This window comes from Protopterus annectens, chromosome 1.part2 (genome assembly GCF_019279795.1).
Source record: "Protopterus annectens isolate FY-2018-M chromosome 1.part2, PAN1.0, whole genome shotgun sequence".
Classification (NCBI taxonomy): Eukaryota; Metazoa; Chordata; order Ceratodontiformes; family Protopteridae; genus Protopterus; species Protopterus annectens.
In genome coordinates, this window is record NC_056727.1 from 249,457,076 (window position 1) to 249,477,512 (window position 20,437).

Sequence of the window (20,437 nt, forward strand, 5' to 3'; positions counted from 1 at the left end):
ATTTCCTGAAGGGCTTAGTCCTATCCAGGTAGAATCTGAGCTGTCTGAGCAAGTCCAAGGAGTGCAGGATCCTCTCCCTGTTATTTTGAGGATTAGGGAAGAAGGTTGGCAAATGTATAGATTGGTTGAGAGCCACGCTGGACACCACTTTGTGCATAAAGGAAGGGTTTAGCCCTGAGGGAGACCCTGTCAGCATGAAAAATAATGAAGGGTTCCAAGGCCATCAGTGCTTGTAGCTCAGACACTCTTCTTGCTGAGGTGATGGCCAGGAGCAATGCTGTTTTCCAAGAGAGGAATTTTAAGTCTGCTGATGCTGCAGGCTCAACAGGGTGTAGTCTGAGATTTTCCAGTACAAAGTTAAGGTCCCAAGCAGGGGTGGGTGCTCTCCTTGGTGGCCTTAAGTTGTTTCCCCTCAGGAACTGCTTGATGAGAGGGTGAGAGAATAGGGGCGGCTCAGAGTTGTAATGAGCCGAGACGGCAGAGGCATGGATCTTAATGGAGGAAAAGGATAGGCCTTTGTGGAGTAGATCTGCTAAGTAATCCAGATTAGAGGTAGGGAGGGCAGAGTTATGTCCTCTCCTTCAAACTGAATCCTGGAGCAGTACCTTTCCCACTTAGCAGCACAGGATTTTGTTGTACTGGGTCTTCTGGCTTCAAGAATGACATCCAGCACCTGTATGTTTAGGCTGGTTACTGGGGGAGAATTCAAGGAATAAGCCAGGCTACAAGACAGGGTTTGCAATTGCGGATACAAGATCTGTCCCCCCTGCTGCATGAGCAGGGTGGGGCTCTGGGGTAGGTGCCAGGGTGGCACCGGTGGCAGGCTGCGCAGGAGTGGGTACCAGTGCTGGCATGGCCAGTCCTGGGCAATCAGAATTGTCCTTGGTCTGTCCCGTCTTATCTTGAGCAATACTCTTGAGAAAAGGGGCAGAGGGGGAAAGGCATAGACTGACAGATTTACCCACTGGAAGGATATGGCATCCACTTTCCAGGCCCTGCTGCGAGGTGCCCTGATGTAGAATTTGCTGAGCTGGTGATTGCAGGGGGAGGCAAAGTGATCCACCTCTGGGATCCCCCATTTCTGAATCAGAAGGTTGAAGGTGCTGGGCTCTAATTGCCACTCGTGTGGATCCAGGAGACTTCTGCTTAAGTCGTCTGCCAGTGAGTTTTGTTTGCCTGGCAGGAATTGAGCTTGCAGATGGGACCTGCATGTCCAAGGCCATGCTCCACAGGGCCATAGCTAGCCTGCAGAGTGGGTTCTCCCCTGCTTGTTGATGTACCACATAACTGTGGTGGTGTCTGTTTTTATTAGTAGGTGTCCTTGTGAGAGCAGGGATCTAAAAGCTGTTAGAGCATGCTGCACAGCTAGCATCTCTTTTTAGTTGATGTGCAGATGAATTTGACTTGGGCTCCACTGGTCCTGAATGCACTTGCCGTCCATCACTTCCCCCCAGGCATAGTCTGATGCATCTGTGGTTAGGGTATGGGTGGCGTGTGGTTGAGTAAATGGCAGTCCCTTGTTGTGGTTGCATGCTGTTGCCTACCAAAGAAACTCTGCCCTTAGACAGGGTATGATAGGAATGATGGTTTCCAGGTCCTGAGAATGTTGGCACCAAAGACTTTTTAAGTACTATTGTAGTTTCTTCATATGTAGTCTGGCATATGGAATTAGTAGGATGCATGAGGCCATGAAGCCTACGGTCTGCAGGATTTTCCTTGCGGATAGCTGTTCTGGTGGCCATTTGAGTAAATTAGTCTGTCAGATAGGCTTGTTTTTCCGGGAGTGAGGAATTCCATCTGGGATGCTGTGTCCAAGCTTGCTCCCAGGAATACAATCTTTTGACTGGGGACTAGTTACCCCAGGGAGGCTAGAATTTTTTTTTTTTTTTTTTACAAATGTCAGATGCTGCAACAGCATTTCCTGACTGTCTGCCTAAATCAGGGCAGTCGTCCAAGTACGGGTAAATTTGAATATTTCTCTGTCTGGAGTAAGTAATGGCTGGAGCCAGGCATTTTGTGAATACTTTAGGAGCAGTGGATAAGCCAAAGGGAAGTGCAGAGAACTGATAATGCATACATCCTGTCCTGAAGCGTAGATATTTCCTGCATGAGTCCCTTATAGGGATGTGCAGATATGCTTCTTGTAAGTCTAGGGTGACTAACCAGGCATCTTTGGCTAGCATAGGTAGAAGCCGCTGCAGGGTGAGCATTTTGAATTTTGGTACCACCAGGAAGGTGTTTAGAACTGAAAGATCTAGGATTGGGCGCCAAATGCCCTCTTTTCTGGGTACCAGGAAACATCTGTAATAGAATCCTTGACCTATATGTTCTGCAGGAACAGGCTGAATTGCCCTTACAGAGAGCAGGGATTGAACTTGGTTTTGTGCCTCTGCCCACTGGTTTGGAGAAAGGTCTGTGAACCTTTTTGGGGTTGGCAGTGAGTGGAAGTAAAATTTGTACCCCTGGGATACAATGGTGAGGACCCATCGGTCTTTGGTGATGGAAATCCAGTTTTTTGCATAAAGGGCAAGTTTTCCTCCTAGAGGCACAAGCAGTTAGGCTTATGTGGGGAGTGAAGTTGAAAAGTCATTGGGAATTCCTTCCGTAAGGGGGTGGCTTAGCGCACTCTGCTTCTGAGATGGAGGCACTACATTGCTTAGATCTCTGCATACCCCGAGACTGTAGTCTGTGGGGGGGGGGGTCTGCTTCCCTTGGGTCTAGTTTGAGATGGCCTTGAGGGGGCTAGAAAAAAAACAGTGTTTCGAGGGGCAATGCCTATGGAATCTGAGAGGCTGTACTAGCAAGAATTATTTGACTGTCAGCATAGATTTAGCTTTTTCTTCCATCTTTTTAAGAACCTCTTCTGATTTGGTGCCAGATTGCCCTTGTTCAAAGGAGCGTCTAATAATTTTGATTTGACATGGTCTGGCAAGGTCTGCTCTTTAAGCCAGCATTCCTTCTCAGTACAGAACCAGCGACTGCTGCCCTGCAAGATGCTTCTAGGGCATCAAAGCCACACTGCAATGTATGCTTGCTGACTTGGCTTGCAGAATGCATAAGCTCTTGCAATCCTTTATTTTCTGCACAGTCTGTAAAGGTAGCTATTTTTTGCTTAATAAGTTCCATAACATGTTGTTGGTACTTCAGCATGTGGAACTGACAATTCAAAGCCCTAATGGCGAGAGTTGCAGAGGTATATACTTTCTTACCCCATCTGTCTAAAGCTCTGGAATTCCTGTCCGAAGGGGTGGGATTCTTAGCTGTAGTTGCTTTGATACCTTTAGACCCCTGAGAGATGACCTCTGGGTCAGCAGTAGGATTTTTGAAAAGGAATTTGTGAGAGTCAGGTACTTTATAGTACCTGTCTGGTTTGCTAGGAGTAGGGGGTAAAGTATCAGGAGTTAAACTTGACTCTATAAAGACATCATCCACAACATCCAGGACTAGGGGCATAGCTAAAGGCCTATGCTGTGGCAAATCTAGAAATTCTTTTTGGACTGAGGATAGCCTTGGCATTCCCAGTGGAAATGCTCTCTTAAGTATGTAAGGTTTCACCAAAAGAAAAATCCTCTGGAGAAGAAGCAGCGGTAATGAAGTCTTCTGCATCTGAATCCTCATAAGCAGATAAGGGCATGTCTTCATAATCAGATACCTCAGAGTCATTGGACTCTTGGTTTGTAGAAGCTGCTGGGGACAGATCTCTTTTTCTCTTAGCAGGAGAAGGCTGACTTCCCCTAATCAACATAAGGTCTGCCATTTTAAGCATTTGATGTTGTGGCAAAGGAGCAGGTGCATGAGCTTTGGTCGTCGTTTTTTTAGGTGTAGTGCGTACTCTTGGCCTTAGAAACTCGGTAGTTTTAGACAGAACTGAAGATGCGAAAGAAGTCATCGGTTTGTGTCGAATATCGGTAGTGCGAAGAACTTCCTCAGAAGCCAGTGCCTGCTCACCGGCTCCGGACCCATCCAAGGTAGAGACATCCGCATTTTCCGTAGTCGAAGAGTCTCGCAACATACCGGACTCCGAACGGGTCTCGGTAGAGGCCTGCAAATCCACTGAAGCGGGCATCAGGGGCTGCAAAAGCACCTCAATGAGTACCAGCAAACTGGCGACTAGCTTAACGGAAGTGTCGGCGGCAGCTTTGGACCTGTGCGGTCTGCCTCTGTCTTTATTCTTATGCTTTTTCGGAAGATCGGTAGTTGGATGGCTTACCAAAGCCATTTCAGTATACGGAGAATGAGAATGGAAGTATTTAGCGACAATAAGGGCCCAACAATGAATAGTTCAGGTGCTGAACAAGGCACAAAACCGACAGCGAGGTACATCGTGGTCTGGGCCTAAACAGGTGATGCGGTAAGAATAGAAATCTAGGTGTGGTATTTGCTTTCCACAGGCAAGACAATTGTTAACTTTTTCTGACATCAGTTAGAGCAAGAAAAAAGGATTCCCCAACGGGGTAATTAGCTTTAGAAGACTTCAAGATTATTCAATTTGGAAACGAAAACTCAGGTAGTGGCCGACCGGCAGTCATGCAAACTGCTTCTGCTTCGAGATCCTTGGCAAGAAAGACTGATGTAATTGTGTCGGCTGCCTGTGTTTATACCCCTGACGACATGACGTCAGACCTTAAGCGACACCAACCGATGCAGAAATACTAAGTCTCTGGTATTCAGGCCGACTGAGGGCTACCTGCAGGCAAATAACACAAGTGTGATGACTGCAACAGTGAAACACGAAGAACATCCATAGTTTCTTACTACCCCTTTGATTCCTGGAAAAAGACTGTTAGGAAGTAGAAATCTTGATCCTGAATGCAGACAGTGTCTTCACCTCCTGCTCGCTGCGGGTCAAAAATTCTTTGCTGGATGGGACAAACAAGGCTGACCTGTCAAAGACGCCTTAAAAGGTTCCACAAACCTGCAAAGGAGAATCCAAGTGTGCTGTCTAATGGCAATGCCTGTGCCTGCCGCTCGAGAGGTGGTCTCTGCTGCACTGGAAATCAACCTCATTGAAGCATTAGCCAGGGAAGTGAGTAGAAAGCTTAGAGGAGATCAACTTGAAAGTCTCCTGACGCAGTAACTCTACAGGGAAGTGGAGAGCTCCGAGACCAAATCCTTTGCAAGTGGGTGAAATGTGGCATGTAATTGGTCGCTCTCAGTTGAAAGGTCGCCAAGGCGAAAACAAACTTTCCGAAATCAATCACCCAAGACTCCCTGCTCAGGGGATGGACTGTGGAGCTCTGTTTAACAAGCTCCTTCTCAGCATCTGCGGCCACCATGATGGCATCAACAGGGATGCCATTACTCCAGAAACTTTTATCTTTTGGGAGACTAAGAAATCTCTCTATCTTTTTGGGAAATGTTTCCACTGTGTCCGGATCCTTCCAAGCCCTGCCGGCGATAAGCTGCACAAACTTCTCGGCGAGTGGGACACCCAAGCAGAAGATGGGCCCATCCCAAAAGTCTTCAGGGTTCGTCTGAAGATGGGGTGGGGGAAAACCAACCACCTCTTTGCTTTAAGATCTCAAGTATGTCCTCGAAGGACACTTCCCCAGACAGAAGTCTGGGGTCAAGTCTCCCTGCTTGAACTCAGTGTCCTTCCTCAGTGAAGGATTCTCTATGGGAGTCCACCTGCCTTCTCTTGCACATCCTCTTCCAAGGGAGCTCCTCCACAGTGGACTCTGGGGAGGACTCGGAAGAGGCAGCGACCTCAAGTGGGGTAATGCCAGTCTGAAGGTGCTCGCGGGAGGGCTGACCCTGACAGATGATGTAGGCTCACTGCCCAAAGTCAAGACCTAGAGACCAAAGAGAGGTATTTGCCAGGCCAGAGAAGGTCCTCTCTGCTGTCTTGAAGGCTGATGGTCTGGATAAATCTTCCCTCTCCTCTCCCACGGTCTCAGTCATACGGGAAGGACAGAGCGAGTCCGACATAGTGCCATCTTCAGAGGATATCGGCCCCCAGCTGTCCAGCGCAGAGGCCCCGAAGGGAACGTTCAGAAAACTCCAGGCCTGACCCCATCCCTGAGGAAGCCGCATAGACCTCGCAGGGCCAAGGCACAGCCAGTTCCATGGGCAACGGAAGAGAGCCCGTCCCTGACGGTGTTGGCAAGGGGGGATGCTAGACACAGATACCTCTCCCAAGGAATGCTCTGAGCCTGGAAAACCAAACCTGGGGGGAGGTCAGACGAGGAGTGTGGAGTCCCGCGGATGGAGGATCCCCTGGGCAACTGAGCTGGGGATAGTAACAAACCTAATCGATCTGGGCTTTGAGGAAACTCCTCATCATCCTATCCATATTAGCAGGGAGCAGACTTCTGGAAAATCTGGAAGACAAGGAGGACACAGAAAAATGCCCTGACCTGGCCAGAGACCTTGATAATGTCCTGCGGTCTCAGGAGGGAAACAGACTCCGATGCCTCAGACCCAAACTTCTAGGACTTCTAGGGGGAACTGTCTATGATTATCTGGTCCGGCGTGACCTTTGGATCCAATTGCTTCGTCAGCACCGAAGACTGATCCAACAAACAGGTTGGATCTGAGGCCTCAGATCTGACTGACCTGAGGCTCTTGGAGCGGAAGAGCCCAGATCTAGAACCATAGAGGATGGGCTCGGATTTAGGGAGCTGCGATCTGAGAGCCTGTTTTTTTGCAGGAGAATCCCTTGAGGAAAAGGAGGTCTTCCTTTTGTGATCCAGAAAGGCTTTAAAGGGGGAACCGGATGCTGGAGGTCTCCCTTTAGCGAGTCCCTTTAGCAGGAATTTATTCCTGTGATCTATGAGAGCCTTGGGGTTGAATGCGGCACAAATGTCGCATTCAACCTCCAGGCGACTCTCTCCTAAACAGTACACACACTCCTCGTACGAGTCGCGATGGGGCATCTTCTGACTGCACGAGGAGCATCTCTTAAAGCCCAAAGGCTGATCAGATATGTTGCACACACACATGCGCACAAACACACGCACAAAAAGAAAGGGGGGAAGGTGGAGACAGCTAAGGAAACCCTTAACCCGAGCTAAGGGAAGGGACCCAGGAAAAAGAAGGGAACCAACAGAGATAAACTTAGAAAGCTAAGGGAGAGGAGAAAAACCCGACTAACTACCCAGAAAGGAAAAAGGGGAAATAAAAGGCTACACTACTGAAGAAAAGGAAGGAAAAATCCTCAAAAAAGTAAACCTAAGTCACTTAACTGAAAACTTTGCTTGAGCTGCTGGAATCACGTCTGAGAGTTTCCATGGTAAACCAAATCTGGGGGTGTAGGTCAGCAAGGGATCATGGAAAGGGAGGAGCTTGAGCTATGGATCTGTCCTTCAGTCGCCGACTCGACTCTGAGGTTGGATCAAAGAGCCATCAGAGATGAATAATGACATGGATAGCATCAAAATCCATATTTTAACCAAAATCTGTACAAGAGCTACTAGAAAAAAGGATAAGTATTTTCCCTTTCAGGGTACTTATCTTTACTCAGCAAAAGAAATAGGGTGAACTACTCAAACTGCAGACACCAATGATGTGATGCCTATGCTACAAAAAGCAGCAAGAAAGCTCTTAATATGGCATGGGCTGATGTCCCAAGACAGGTAGGTGCCCACCACATCAAGCTGGACATCTGGGACTCCTGTAGAAAAAGTCTCGGCTATCAAAATAACTGCAACAGTGATTTAAAGAACACCAATTCTGCAGTATGGCAGCAAAGATCAAAGCAAAGTAGCCCTTCAGAGTTGAATACAGCTAATAGAGAAAACTCTGCACCTTTTACCAAACCAAGAAAAGCTTACTACAGTAAACTGTTCAAATTAATCGTGGAATATGACGACTGCTAACCCAGACAGTAAAAAACTAGTGTGTGTATTTACTAAAATGTCTGGCTTACACAAATGAGCAGTGTTACAGTGGTAAAATGAAACCCTGTAATGTTGACACACCAACTACCAAGTAATTTAGACTTCCAAGAATAAGGATTACATTGCTCCCCAAAGACTGTAAAAGACTCAGGAATGGATATAAAAAATAACCACAGATCAGGTGTATTATGTGATGGTTCTCTGCAGTTCTGTCTCCAGGAATGTGTACTGGAGTGGTACATGATGGAAGATTTGTGAATATTGCATATACAGATCTTCACTGCAAGAGAGGAAAAAAAAGGCTGCTGGAACAATTACTACTTGAATTAGCAGAGGATGAGCTCTGATAGATAGGGGTCCAGGGAAGTAAATATTGTGGGAAGAAATATCCAGGAAATTGTTATGGCTAGGCTTGTACAGGCCCTAGGGCAGATAGCCTAGTACCAATCTATGACGTTTTGTACTGCTTCCCCAAATGACGGCATGGGAAAGGAATGAAAAATTAAGTAACAGCACTTTCATAATTAATACTCCCAAGACTGGTGATGGGAAGAAATGCAACTTGAAGAGTGATGAAAACAGACCGTTACCTACACCTTTCATTCTCATTTTTGCCTAATAACTAATCGAGAGGGGAGCTTACAGTGTTAATGTGGGTTATATATGACCTAGTTAAAGATGAAACAAAAGCACTCACAAATATGACCATATCGTGCTTTTAGCCAAAGCAGAAAAATAAAGTCTCATCATGTATGGCATTTGGTCACCCTCTAGAAACCAGAGAATAAATATGGCTCGATGTCTGAAATCAAATGACAGACAAAATGAACGAAAAAGCACAGTTGTGTACACTTACCATAAATGTAGATGTTAGAGTGCATTCACTGTTGCAGTCATTACATTTGGGTAATCTGCTGGCAGGTTGCCCTCAGCCGGCCTGAATAACAAAGTCTTGGGTCCTGCGTCGGTTGCTGTCTCCTCTTCCATGACGTCAGGCCGTCAGGCGTATAAAACACACAGCTGATGCCATTTTAATCATTTTTTCTCGCCCCAGATATATATATATATATATATATATATATATATATATGCATGTATTTTAGAACACAAAAAAATTACCTCCAACTAAAAGCAAATACACCAAAAAGGCTTTTGAGCATAGTGAAGGAAAGGAGAGGTATAGTAATAGAGACAAAAAGGGGGCTGGCCGGTGGGTAACCCGGGCTGCAACAGTGAACACACTCGAACATCTGCATTTATGGTAGGTATACACAACTGTACTATGTTCTTAGTGTTTCACTGCTGCAGTCATTACATTTGGGTAGAATCCCAAAGCTATGGATGGGAGGATGGAATTATACAGCATTAGGAGCAGCTATAAGGCCCTGCAGGACAGCAGTAGCAAAGCCTGCCCTGCATTTAGAAGAGAGGTAAATGGTAATGTTTTGTGAACATATGAACTGAGCTCCAAGTAGCAGCTTCTAGAATGTCTCTGGTAGGAACCCCTCTGAGAAAAGCTTCAGAAGTAGATGCAACCCTGGTGGAATGGGATCTGATCCCCTTGGGGACAAATTTACCATGGTGCATGTAGCAGAAACGAATACAATGGCTTATCCATTTTGAAATAGTCTGCTTCGAGATAGCCTTCCCCTCTGTCCCTGCAGCAAATACCACCAGTAGTTGCCCAGACTTTCTTAGAGATTTTGTCCTGTTTAAGTAGAATCTTTGTTGTCTGTGTATATCTAATGAATGCAGAATCTGCTCCCCCTTGTTCTGCGGATTTGGGGAAAAAAGTTGGCAGATGAATGGTCTGGTTAAGAGCCACACTGGATACCCCCTTAGGCATAAAAGAAGGACTGGTCCTGTGGGCCCACCCTGTCCGGATAAAAGATAATGAAAGGCTCCACTGCCATGAGAGCCTGTAGTTCTGAAATCCTTCTAGCTGAAGTAACTGCTAAAAGAAAGGCCGTCTTCCAAGAAAGAAATTTTATGTCTGCAGTAGCAGCTGGTTCAAAAGGAGGTAGGGTGAGTTTTTCCAGCCCAAAATTAAGGTCCCATGCAGGAGTCGGTGCTCTCCTGGGAGGTCTCAAATTTTTGGCCCCTCTGAGGTACTGCTTTAGCAGGGTATGAGAAAAGAGAGGAGGCTCTGTGTTGTAATGAGCCGAGATGGCAGAGGCATGGATTTTTATAGAAGAAAAAGATAAGCCCTTGTGAAGCATCTCAGTTAAATATTGCAGAATCTGAGGAATATTGGGCATTGCTGTGTTTATTCCTTGTGCTCGATTCCAGGCACAGAATCTCTTCCATTTATCAGCATAAGATTTTCTAGTACTAGGCCTTCTAGCCTCCAGAATGACATCCACCATAGGTTTACTGAGAGATGTGATTGGTGAAATTAGCTGATTAGCCATGCTGCAAGATTCAGAGTTTGGAGCTGAGTGAGCAGAATTCGATAGTTCTGCTGAGACAATAGATGAGGTGTCTGTGGCAAGTACCACGGAGGAAGGTGTGACATATTCCTTAGAAGTGGGTACCAGTGTTGGCGAGGCCAGTCTGGAGCAGTCAGAATCATTTTTGGTTCTTCCTGTCTGACTTTTAGTAAAACCTTGGAGAACAGGGGCAGAGGGGGAAAGGCATAGACTGATAGGTTTTTCCAGCTGAAGGACAGAGCATCCACTTTCCAAACTTTTTTGTGATAAACTCTTGTGAAGAATTTGTCTGACAGTTTTGGGGAGAGGCAAAAAGATCTATGTCTGTGCTCCCCCATTTTCGTGTCAACATGCTGAAGATTTGTGGATCCAGTTTCCATTCGTGTGGGTCCATAAGATTTCTGCTTAGGTCGTCTGCCAGAGTATTTTGCTTTCCTGGTAGGAATTGAGTTTGTAGATGTATTTGGTAAGTCAAGGCTGTGTTCCACAAGGCCATGGCTAGTCTGCAAAGGAGGTAGGAGTGGGTACCCCCTGCTTGTTTATGTACCACATAACTGTGGTGTTGTCCGTCTTTATCAGTTGTTGTCCTGGATGAAGGAAGCCCTTGAAGGCTGTCAGAGCATTCTGTAAAGCTAGCATTTCTTTCTGGTTGATATGTAGGTGCATTTGATTTGGGCTCCATTCGCCCTGAATGCATCTCCCTGCCAGATGGGCCCCCCAAGCATAGTCTGATGCGTCTGTAGTCAGGGTTTGGGCGGCAGAGGGTAGAATGAATGAATGACAGTCCCTTGTTTTGGTGACAGGCCTCTGCCCACCAAAGGAACTCCTGTTGTAGGCAAGGCATGAGAGGAATCATTGTTTCCAGGCTGTAACAATGCTGACTCCATAAACTTTTTAGCTATCATTGAAGTTTCCTCATATGCAGCCTTTCATATGGAATTCGTAGAATGCAGGATGCCATGAACCCCAAAGCCTGCAAAATTTGTCTTGCAGATAGCTGGGTTTCTGTGGCCACTTGTTTGAAGTATGTTATCAATTGAATTTGTTTGTCTGGCATGAGGTAAGCCATCTGGGCAGCTGTATTCAAGCTTGTAATTATTTGAGAGGGTACCAGTTGTGATTTCTTTTCGTTTATGGCGTACCCTAGGCATGTTAGAGGCCTTTTTACAAACACCAGATGTTATAGAAGAGTGTCCTTGTCCTCTGCCTGAATTAGACAATCGTCCAGATATGGATAAATTTGAATGTTTCTTTGTCTGCAAAATGCAATCACTGGTGCCAGGCACTTTGTGAAGACCCTGGGCGCAGTAGATAAGCCAAAGGGCAGTGCAGAGAACTGGTAATGCAAATAGCCTGCTTTGAAGCGGAGGTATCTTCTGCAAGATTCCCTGACTGGGATATGCAGGTAAGCCTCTTTTAAGTCTAGAGTTACCAACCAGGCATTCTTGCCTAGTATGGGCAGTAGCTGTTGTAGTCAGCATCTTTAATTTTGGAATGTCCAGGAAGGTATTTAGAATGGATAAGTCCAGAAATGGATGCCATGACATGTCTTTTCTGGGTACCAGGAAAAGCCTTGAATAAAAACTTTGTCCTTTTTCCTTTTCTGATACTGGTTGAACAGCCCCCATATCCATGAGGGACATGACTTGTTTCTGGGCCTCTGCCCACTGATTTGGAGGCAGATCTGGCCATCCGTTTGTAACTGGCAACGTGTAGAAATGAAATCTGTATCCCTGGGATACTATATTTAAGACTCACTTGTCCTGGTTAATTAGATGCCAATTTTGAGTATGAAGTGCTAGTTTTCCCCCCAAAGGGTCTGCCAAAAGATAAGTGCTTGGAAATGGCAGAGAAAAATCATTGGGACTATTTAGCGTAGGGTAGTGCTTTGCTACTTCCTGATTTGGAGGTGGAGGCACCCCATTGTTTTGTCCTGTAAGATCCTTGCGACTAAAACCTGGAGCCTTTGGAGTGTCTGGGTTTGACCTGAGCGGCTCTGTTGGGTACTGGAAAGGAACAATTCTCAGTAGGCCAGTGCCTACTGAACCTGGGTGGCAGCACTTGCAAGAAATCTTTTACAGTTTGCATAGATTTAGCTTTGTCTTCCATCTTTTTCAAAACTTCTTCTGCCTTATTACCAAACAGACTGTCCTACTGTACAGGAGCATCCAACAATTTAGCTTTAACATAATCAAGCAGATTTTGCTCCTTGAGCCAAGCATGCCTTCTTATCACAGATCCAGTTACGGCGGCCCTGCAAGAGGCCTCCAAGGAATCAAAACCACATTGCAAAGTATGCTTTCCAACTTGCTCAGCTGAATGCAATAAATTCTGTAACTCTATTTTCCACACAATCAGAAATCAACATCATTTTCTGTTTCAGTAAGCCCATGACATGCTGTTGATATTTAAGCATATGAAATTGACAGTTTAAAGCCCTGATTGCCAGGGTTGCAGATGTATAAACCCTTCTTACCCCATCTATCCAGCGCCCTTGAGTCTCTATCAGAAGGAGTAGGATTTTTAGCAGTAGAAGCCTTAACACCCTTGGGACCCTGAGAAATTGTTTCAGGGTCAGCAGTAGGAATTTTGAAAAAAAAAATTGTGGGAGTCAGGAACCCTGTAATACCTGTCTGGCTTACTAGGCGCCGGAGGTAGGGAATCAGGAGCCATGCTGGATTCTGAGAAAACATCATCAACAATGTCTAGAACAGGCGGTATAGCCAAAGGCCTATGCTGAGGAAGAAGAAAATCCTTTAGCCTCTTTTTGGATTCTGAAAAATCCTGACTCTCCCAAAGAAAATGTTCCCTTAAGATATGCAAAGTCTCTCCAAAAGAAAAATCCTCAGGAGGAGAAGCAGAAGGGATGGATTCTTCTGCATCAGAGTCCTCATAAGGGGAAATAAAAAATTCCTGATCAGAAGAGGAATCGGAAGAAATGGAAACCTGATCTGAAGATTCATAATTAGTGCCAAGCCTACGCCTCTTAGCAGGAGGGGGTTGGGAACCCCTGATCAGGGTAATTAATACCTCAGCCATTTTGATCATTTGTTTTTTAGGCATAGGAGCCTGAGCACATGGCTCATGCGTCATTTTTTTAGCCATAGAAGTTGGTTTTGGCCTTGTTTTTGATGATGGCGTCGGTTTAATATACAAATCCTTAGGCCTGAAAACACCCTCAGAAGCCGGTGCCTGCTCAGCAGCTCCGGACCCATCCAAGGGAGAGACATCCGCAGGTTCAATACTTGAAGTATCCCGCGGCATACCGGACTCATAATGGGTCTCGGTAGAGGCCTGCGACTCAAAAGTAGTGGGCATCAGGGACTGCGAGAGCGCCTCACTGAGTACCGGCGACTGGCTTAGGAGAAGCTTCGTCATCGGTTTTGGACCTCGACGGTCTGTCTCCACCTTTTTCTTTGCATGTTTTGTGAATTCTGGTAATCAGATTGCTAACCGACGACATTTCGGGATAGTTAAATCTTGAACCAAAGTATTTAGAAGCAAAAATATACCGACGCTTAATAGTGCGTTGGTTAAATTTAGCACAAAACCGACAGGAAGGTACGTTGTGGTCAAGGCCTAGGCAAGGAATACAGTACAAATGAAAATCCTTATGAGGTATTTGCTTCTCACAAGTAATACAATTATTAACTTTTACTGACATCGGTAAGGAGCAAGAAAAAAAGTTTCCCCAACAGGGTACTTAGCTTTTAGTTTGAAGACTTCGGTTCTGAAACTCGAAAACGAAAATTTCAGGAGTCGTCCGACTGGCACTTGTGAACTGCTTCTGCTTTGGGCACCGCGTGGCAAGAAAGACTGATTAAAATGGCGTCGGCTGCATGTTTTATACCCCTGATGACCTGACATCATGGAGGAGGAGACAGCAACCAACGCAGGACCCAAGACTTTGTTATTCAGGCTGACTGAGGGCAACCCGCCAGCAGATTACCCAAACGTAATGACTGCAACAGTGAAACACGAAGAACATCAGCACAATTATGAATTCAACTACCGAGAGATCCACTATAGGAACACCACAGGAGGAAGTAGCAGAGAAGATGGAAGATCTCCCACAAATGGCCAGTGGAGGTAAACAGGGGTCTAAAGTACGGCATCTGTACAAGAAGTATTCTGTTGAAAATTTTCAGCAAGTTAAAAAAACAATGATGCATGCCAAGTGTTAAGTGCTACATAACTTTGTGTGAGTATGGGGGGGGAATGCAAAAGGAGCCATTCTCCAGACTTATAGGTGCCTTTTGGTTTAGTTCATCAGCTTCATTTTTAACATTTTTAAATATTCTAGTTTAGGTTGCTGGTCACAGCTTATGAAAAGAACTAGACAGTAACATATACAACCTCTGAGATTACACTACAGTGGGGAAAGAAGCAAAGTCCCAATCCCCACTGCATCGAGATCCCGTACAAATCAGGATGTTTGTTTTTCAACCTTCCCGGTTTTTAATGTTCCTGGTTCAGTCTTTTCACCTTCTCTCTTGTGAGCTTTTGTCCTTCTAATGTTGTTGTGTCTTTCGGCTTTTCCAGGTTAGGGGTCGCCACAGCGGAACTCCGGTTCGCTCATGATTGGCAGTAGATTTTTACGTGCTGGCTTGCCGGGCCTAAAGCACAACCTTCAACGAAGGAACGCTCATTCATGCATGTCGCCACACAGAAGTCGCCCTAACTGAGAATCGAACGGGCAATGTCTAACTGTGAGGCAACAACGCTACCGCAGCACCACCACCGCAGTCAATTGGCAGTTGATTTTTACGTACCGGCTTGCCAGGCCTGCCGCACAACCTTCCACGAAGGTACGCTCATTCATGCATGTCTCCACGCAGAAGACACTCTAGCTGAGAATCGAACCGGACAGCGTCTTACTGTGAGGCGACAACACTACCGCAGCACCACCACCGCGGGAGCTTCTGTCCTTCTAATAAGGACCCATACAAGAAAACCATGCAACAAAGCAAAGCAAATTGTTAACTCAAGATCTGGATTGTATGCAAATAATTTGTAAAGTGAAAATTATTTTTTTAATCTGAAAACTGTGTGACACAATAAATCACATCACTTGTATAACCTGGTAAAATTGATAAAGTAAAATGTATACAGTTTTAACAGTTATAAACAAGGAACAAGAAATGTAAAAGAAACAAGACTCAGAACATACCTTTGACAGACTGGACAACAGAGTCAGAAAACTGCCGCTTCAAAGACACCTGACGATTAATTCCAACCTTTCCACACACAGTTAAACTGGACTGAATTACGGTACCACTGCAAATCTGAGTGTCACTTTCGCTCTCTGAAACAGTACCCATTATTTGATTACTGCTATTGTACAGATTAGGAACAATGCCTTTTATCTTGGTAAAACGGAACTTTGACACTGCATTTGAAGTTCTGTTAAGAGAGAAACCACTCTGGGACTCGCATATGACACTATCTGAACTGAAGGCTGGCACTGCACCAGACTGCATGTATTTTACATTTTGGTTAGCTACAACTTGGCAAGACTTTGATGTGTCAGTTATACAGTTTTTCATATCCAAGTTCCCAGATGGTAAAGAATTGGATCGATTAAAAGTTACAGAGACATTGTTAATGTTCTTCCCTAAAGGATGCTGGACGAGGTTCTGAGAATCTCGATTACAGTTCTGAACAAGCATCTTGTTTGCAATAGCTGACAATGATGCAGAAATGTTTTTCCCACTGCTCAGTGCACTCCCACTTACAGCTGATTTTGATGTTATATGGCTTTCAGTTCCCTTTGGGAAAGTACATGGGCTTTCAGTTGAGCCTTGCTGTACAGCCAGCCTGCACTGCTGTTCTTGCTTAGGCAACAACGTACCACTAAACGTTCTTTTAACATCTGCCACACATGTAGTTTTGGTGTTGCTCTCTTCTGGGTTCTTGCTTTGGCTCTGAGTCAGTTTTTCAACATCATCACAAATTTGGTACAATGCATCATCATCCTCATCATTTGTATCCCAAATGCTGTCCGACATAACTAGATCACAAAAGAGTGAGTCATTCCAGTCATCTGTGCATGCTGAATTTATCTTTCCAGTCTCAGAGCTCTTCTCCAGGCTTTTACTTATCACTTTATCTACTAACTGGTCCCTAATTGGTGGCTTTTGAAATGCAGAAGAAATACTATTGTGTTTAGACTTTTCATGTGGAACTGAAAGAATACCATGAGAAGTTAAATTGTGTTGCCTTTCCTGAAAATGAAAATCTTGTTTAACATCTATACACGCATCACTAATTTTAACTGGTGCAATAGATGCCGCACATTTTCTAGTACTACTAGATGCAGCTAATCCAGTTCTTTGACTATTGAAATTACTAGTCTGCAAATGGCTGAAATGGCTGACTTGATTACTTAAATTATCAGTACGGTCTGATGCCTTATGAGAAGGAAGAGCCTCTACAATGCAAGGCAGACCACTGCCATAACTTTTCTGATGAGAAGCTTGGATATGGTTCGCTAAAGGTAGCAATGGCATACTACTTGCATTGTGCTTACAATCTTTGACTTCTTCTCTTTTTTTAGAAATTAAACTGCTGCTACATATGACAGCTGGCTGGGTAACAGAATGCCTGGTATTAACAACAAGCTCAGGATTCTGAGTGACCATCATAACAAATGAATCTTCCAGCATGTCATCATTGCACCAATCATCATCAAAATCATCATTTGGAGTGCATGTGGCAGCAGATTGAGAACCAGACACTGTTTTCAGGGAATCCTTTCTTTCATGGTTTGTAGAGTGCATTTCTTTAGCTTGAGCAGTACTTGCAGGCAGAGACTTCTGTTGTGTCTGTAGCGCAGAGGAGCCTTCTGTTTTTGGCATGGATGCCTTGTGGGAAGTACAGGGCTGCAGAGATGCACATGTCTGTGTTCTTCGGTTGTTCAGATTTTCACCCGAAGGAATAACTGATGATGTTGTTTCAGATGATGCCGGACTGAATGAGCCAGTGAGATGCTGTGTGGGGCCATCAAAAAGAGCATTTATTGAAGCTTCAGCTTCAAGATCAACAGAAACCTGGCTGCACCTTTCTGCCCGCAGTTCACTGGAAGATGGTACTGATCTGAAGGACAGTGTTAAGATTTCTGTTTCATTTGCTTGTTTTACTGCTAACTGAAGGTTCTGAAGTTGAGGAACATTTTCTCTGCAGCCATCCAAATTGTCTACTGTTTCTTTGCAGTCAACCAAACTGCCTACATTTACATGGCTTATCTCTTCAATCTGGACTTCTTCTTGGCAGACATCTTGCTCCAGAAAATTCCTGTCAAACTGCTTTGCCAGTCTCATAAGTTCTTCTTCAGTATTTCTTCTTTGAAGTCTAAAGAACATAAAATAGAAAGTCACACAGTGAAAGTACACTTGTAAGACTCCAGTATTTTTCTCAAAAGTACAGAAAAGATACACGTGGAAAAAAATCACACTGCTAAGTTTCACTTGCAACATACAGAGAAAGTACACATGTGTACACTTACCATAAATATAGATGTTCGAGTGTATTCACTGTTGCAGTCATCACCTGTGTGTTATATCCCTGCTGTGGTAGCCCTCGGTCAGCCTGAATATCAGAGTCAATGTTTTTGTGCACCGGCTGCCGTCGCCTGCAGTCTGATGTCAGGTCGTCAGTGCTATAAAGCAATGCAGCCGACATCATTACATCAGTTTTTCTTGCCCTAACCCATCAGAGGCACAAGGGAAAAGAGAGAAGTGGTCCTGGAGGCTAAAAGCCACCTAGGGAAGCTTATGTTCCCCTAGGGGACTATGTTAAATGTGGGATGGAGGGAGGGAAACCAAGACTGCAACAGTGAATACATCCGAACATCTACATTTATGGTAAGTGGACACAACTGTACTATGTTCTTCATGTTTCACTGTTGCAGTCATCACCTGTGGGAGGATTTCCAAAGCTGAGGAAAGGGGTGGAAGGATAGGTTGAGACCTAGGTATGGGTTAGGAGGCCCTGCAGAATTGCAGAGGCAAACCCTGCCCTAGACTTAGAAATGAGGGGTAGGTGGTATTGTTTTGTAAAGTATGGATAGAGGGTCAAGGTGGCCGCTTCCAAGATGTCTGTGGTGGGTACTCCTCTGAGGAAAAGTAGAGGTTGCCCTAGTGGAGTGGGTACAGATAGACTTAGGGATGGGTTACCCATGTAGTCTGTAGAAAAAATGGATAGTGTGTGAAATCCATTTGGAAATTGTTTGTTTGGAGATGGGTTTCACCTCTGCCCATGGGGCAAAGCTTACAAGTAGTTGTTCTGTTTTTCTGAATGGCTTAGTACGGTCCAGATAGTATCTGAGTTGCCTGTGCATGTCTAGTGAGTGTAGGATTCTTTCCCCCTTGTTTTGAGGGATAGGAAAGAAGGTTGGAAGGTGTATGGCCTGGGTCACAAGAGATACCACCTTGGGCATAAAGGAGGAGTTAGTCCTCAGGGAGACTCTGTCTGCAAGGAAAATGAAAGGCTTAACAACCATGACAGCTTGAAGTTCCAACACTCTTCTGGCTGATGTGATAGCTAGTAGGAAGGCAGTCTTCCATGAGAGGTATTTCAATTCTGTAGAAGCGGCAGGTTCGAAAGGAGGTAAGGTTAGTTTTTCTAACACATAATTCATGTCCCAGGGTGGCGTGGGAGGCCTGATATTAGAAGCAGAGTGCAGTATCCATTCCCCTTTGTTTTGTGGATTAGGGAAAAAAGCAGGCAAATGAATGGACTGGTTTAGGGCCATACTAGACACCACCTTGGCATTAAGGAAGGATTAGTCCTGAGGGAAACCCTGTCCGTATGGAAGATAATGAAGGGTTCCACTGCCATGAGGGCCTGTAATTCCGACACTCTTCTTGCTGAAGTGATGGCTAGAAGTAACGCTGTTTTCCAAGAAAGGAATTTCAACTCTGCTGTTGCAGCTGGCTCAAAGGGGGGAAGAGTGAGCTTTTCCAATGCAAAGTTAAGGTCCCAGGCTGGAGTGGGAGCTCTCCTGGGGGGTCTTAAATGTTTGGCCCCTCTAAGGAATTGTTTTAGCAAGGGGTGAGAGAAGAGGGGTGGGCTCAGTATTATAATGTGCTGAAATGGCAGAGGCATGAATTTTAACTGACGAGAAGGATAGGCCCTTGTGGAGCATTTCTGTTAAGTACTCTAGAATATGAGGTAGGCTGGGCACCGTTGTGGCCATCCCATGAGCCTGACTCCAGGAGCAGTATTTTTTCCACTTTTCAGCATACGATTTTCTGGTACTAGGCCTCCTTGCCTCCAGAATGACATCCCGCACCTGCTTATTGAGGGATGCTAGAGGAGAGCTCATGGAATTAGCCAGGCTGCAAGGTTCAGGGTTTGAAGCTGAGGGTGCAGAATCTGGCTCGCCTGCTGAGACAGCAGGGAAGGGGTCTGAGGCAGGTGCCATGGATGTAGCAGTGTCAGACTGCACAAGAGGGAGTACACGAGTGCTGGTGTGGCCAGTTTGGTGCAATCAGTATTGTTCTTGGCTTGTCCTGTCTGATCTTTAGTAGAACCTTTGAGAGGAGAGGCAGAGGGGGAAAGGCATAAACCAAGAGGATTTCCCAGGTAATGGACAGGGCATCCATTTTCCAAGTTTGACTGTGGGGAGTTTTGGTGCAGAATTTATTCACTTGGTAGTTCTGAGAGGAGGAAAACAGGTCTACCTCTGGGGTCCCCCATTTGTTCCTCAAGAGGCTGAATATTTTGGGTTCTAGTTTCCATTTGTGTGGGTTCATGAGATTTCTGCTCCAGTTGCTTGCCTGGCAGGAATTGAGCTTGTAGGTGAACTTGGTAGCTCTAGGCTGTGCCCCACGGAGGCATGGCTAGTCTGCAGAGAGGGTAGGAGTGGGTTCCCCCCTGCTTGTTTATGTACCACATAAACTGTGGTGTTGTCTGCCTTTACCAATAGTTGTCCTGGGAGAATAAGGACTTTGAAGGCTGTCAGAGCATTCCGTACAGCTAACATTTCTTTTTGGTTGAGTTGCAGGTGCATCTGTCTCGGGTTCCATTTGTCCTGAATGCACTGCCCTGCCACATGAGCCCCCCAATGCATATTCTGATGCGTCTGTTGTTAGGGTTGGGGCGGCAGGGGGTAGAGTGAAAAGGAGTCCCTTGTTGTGGTAGCAGGCCTCTGCCCACCAAAGGAACTCC

The 20,437-nt window shown here is 45.4% G+C and overlaps 1 protein-coding gene across 2 annotated transcripts in view; it reads right to left on the reverse strand.

The window, feature by feature from the left end:
- The window catches only part of ETAA1 (ETAA1 activator of ATR kinase), a 347,803-nt gene that overhangs the window by 74,875 nt on the left and 252,491 nt on the right, over positions 1 to 20,437 (reverse strand). For both annotated transcript variants that reach the window (XM_044055875.1, XM_044055886.1), the window contains exon 5: positions 15,438 to 17,617. In XM_044055875.1, the coding sequence (XP_043911810.1) occupies positions 15,438 to 17,617 (2,180 nt within the window). The remainder of the gene's footprint in view (positions 1 to 15,437; positions 17,618 to 20,437) is intronic.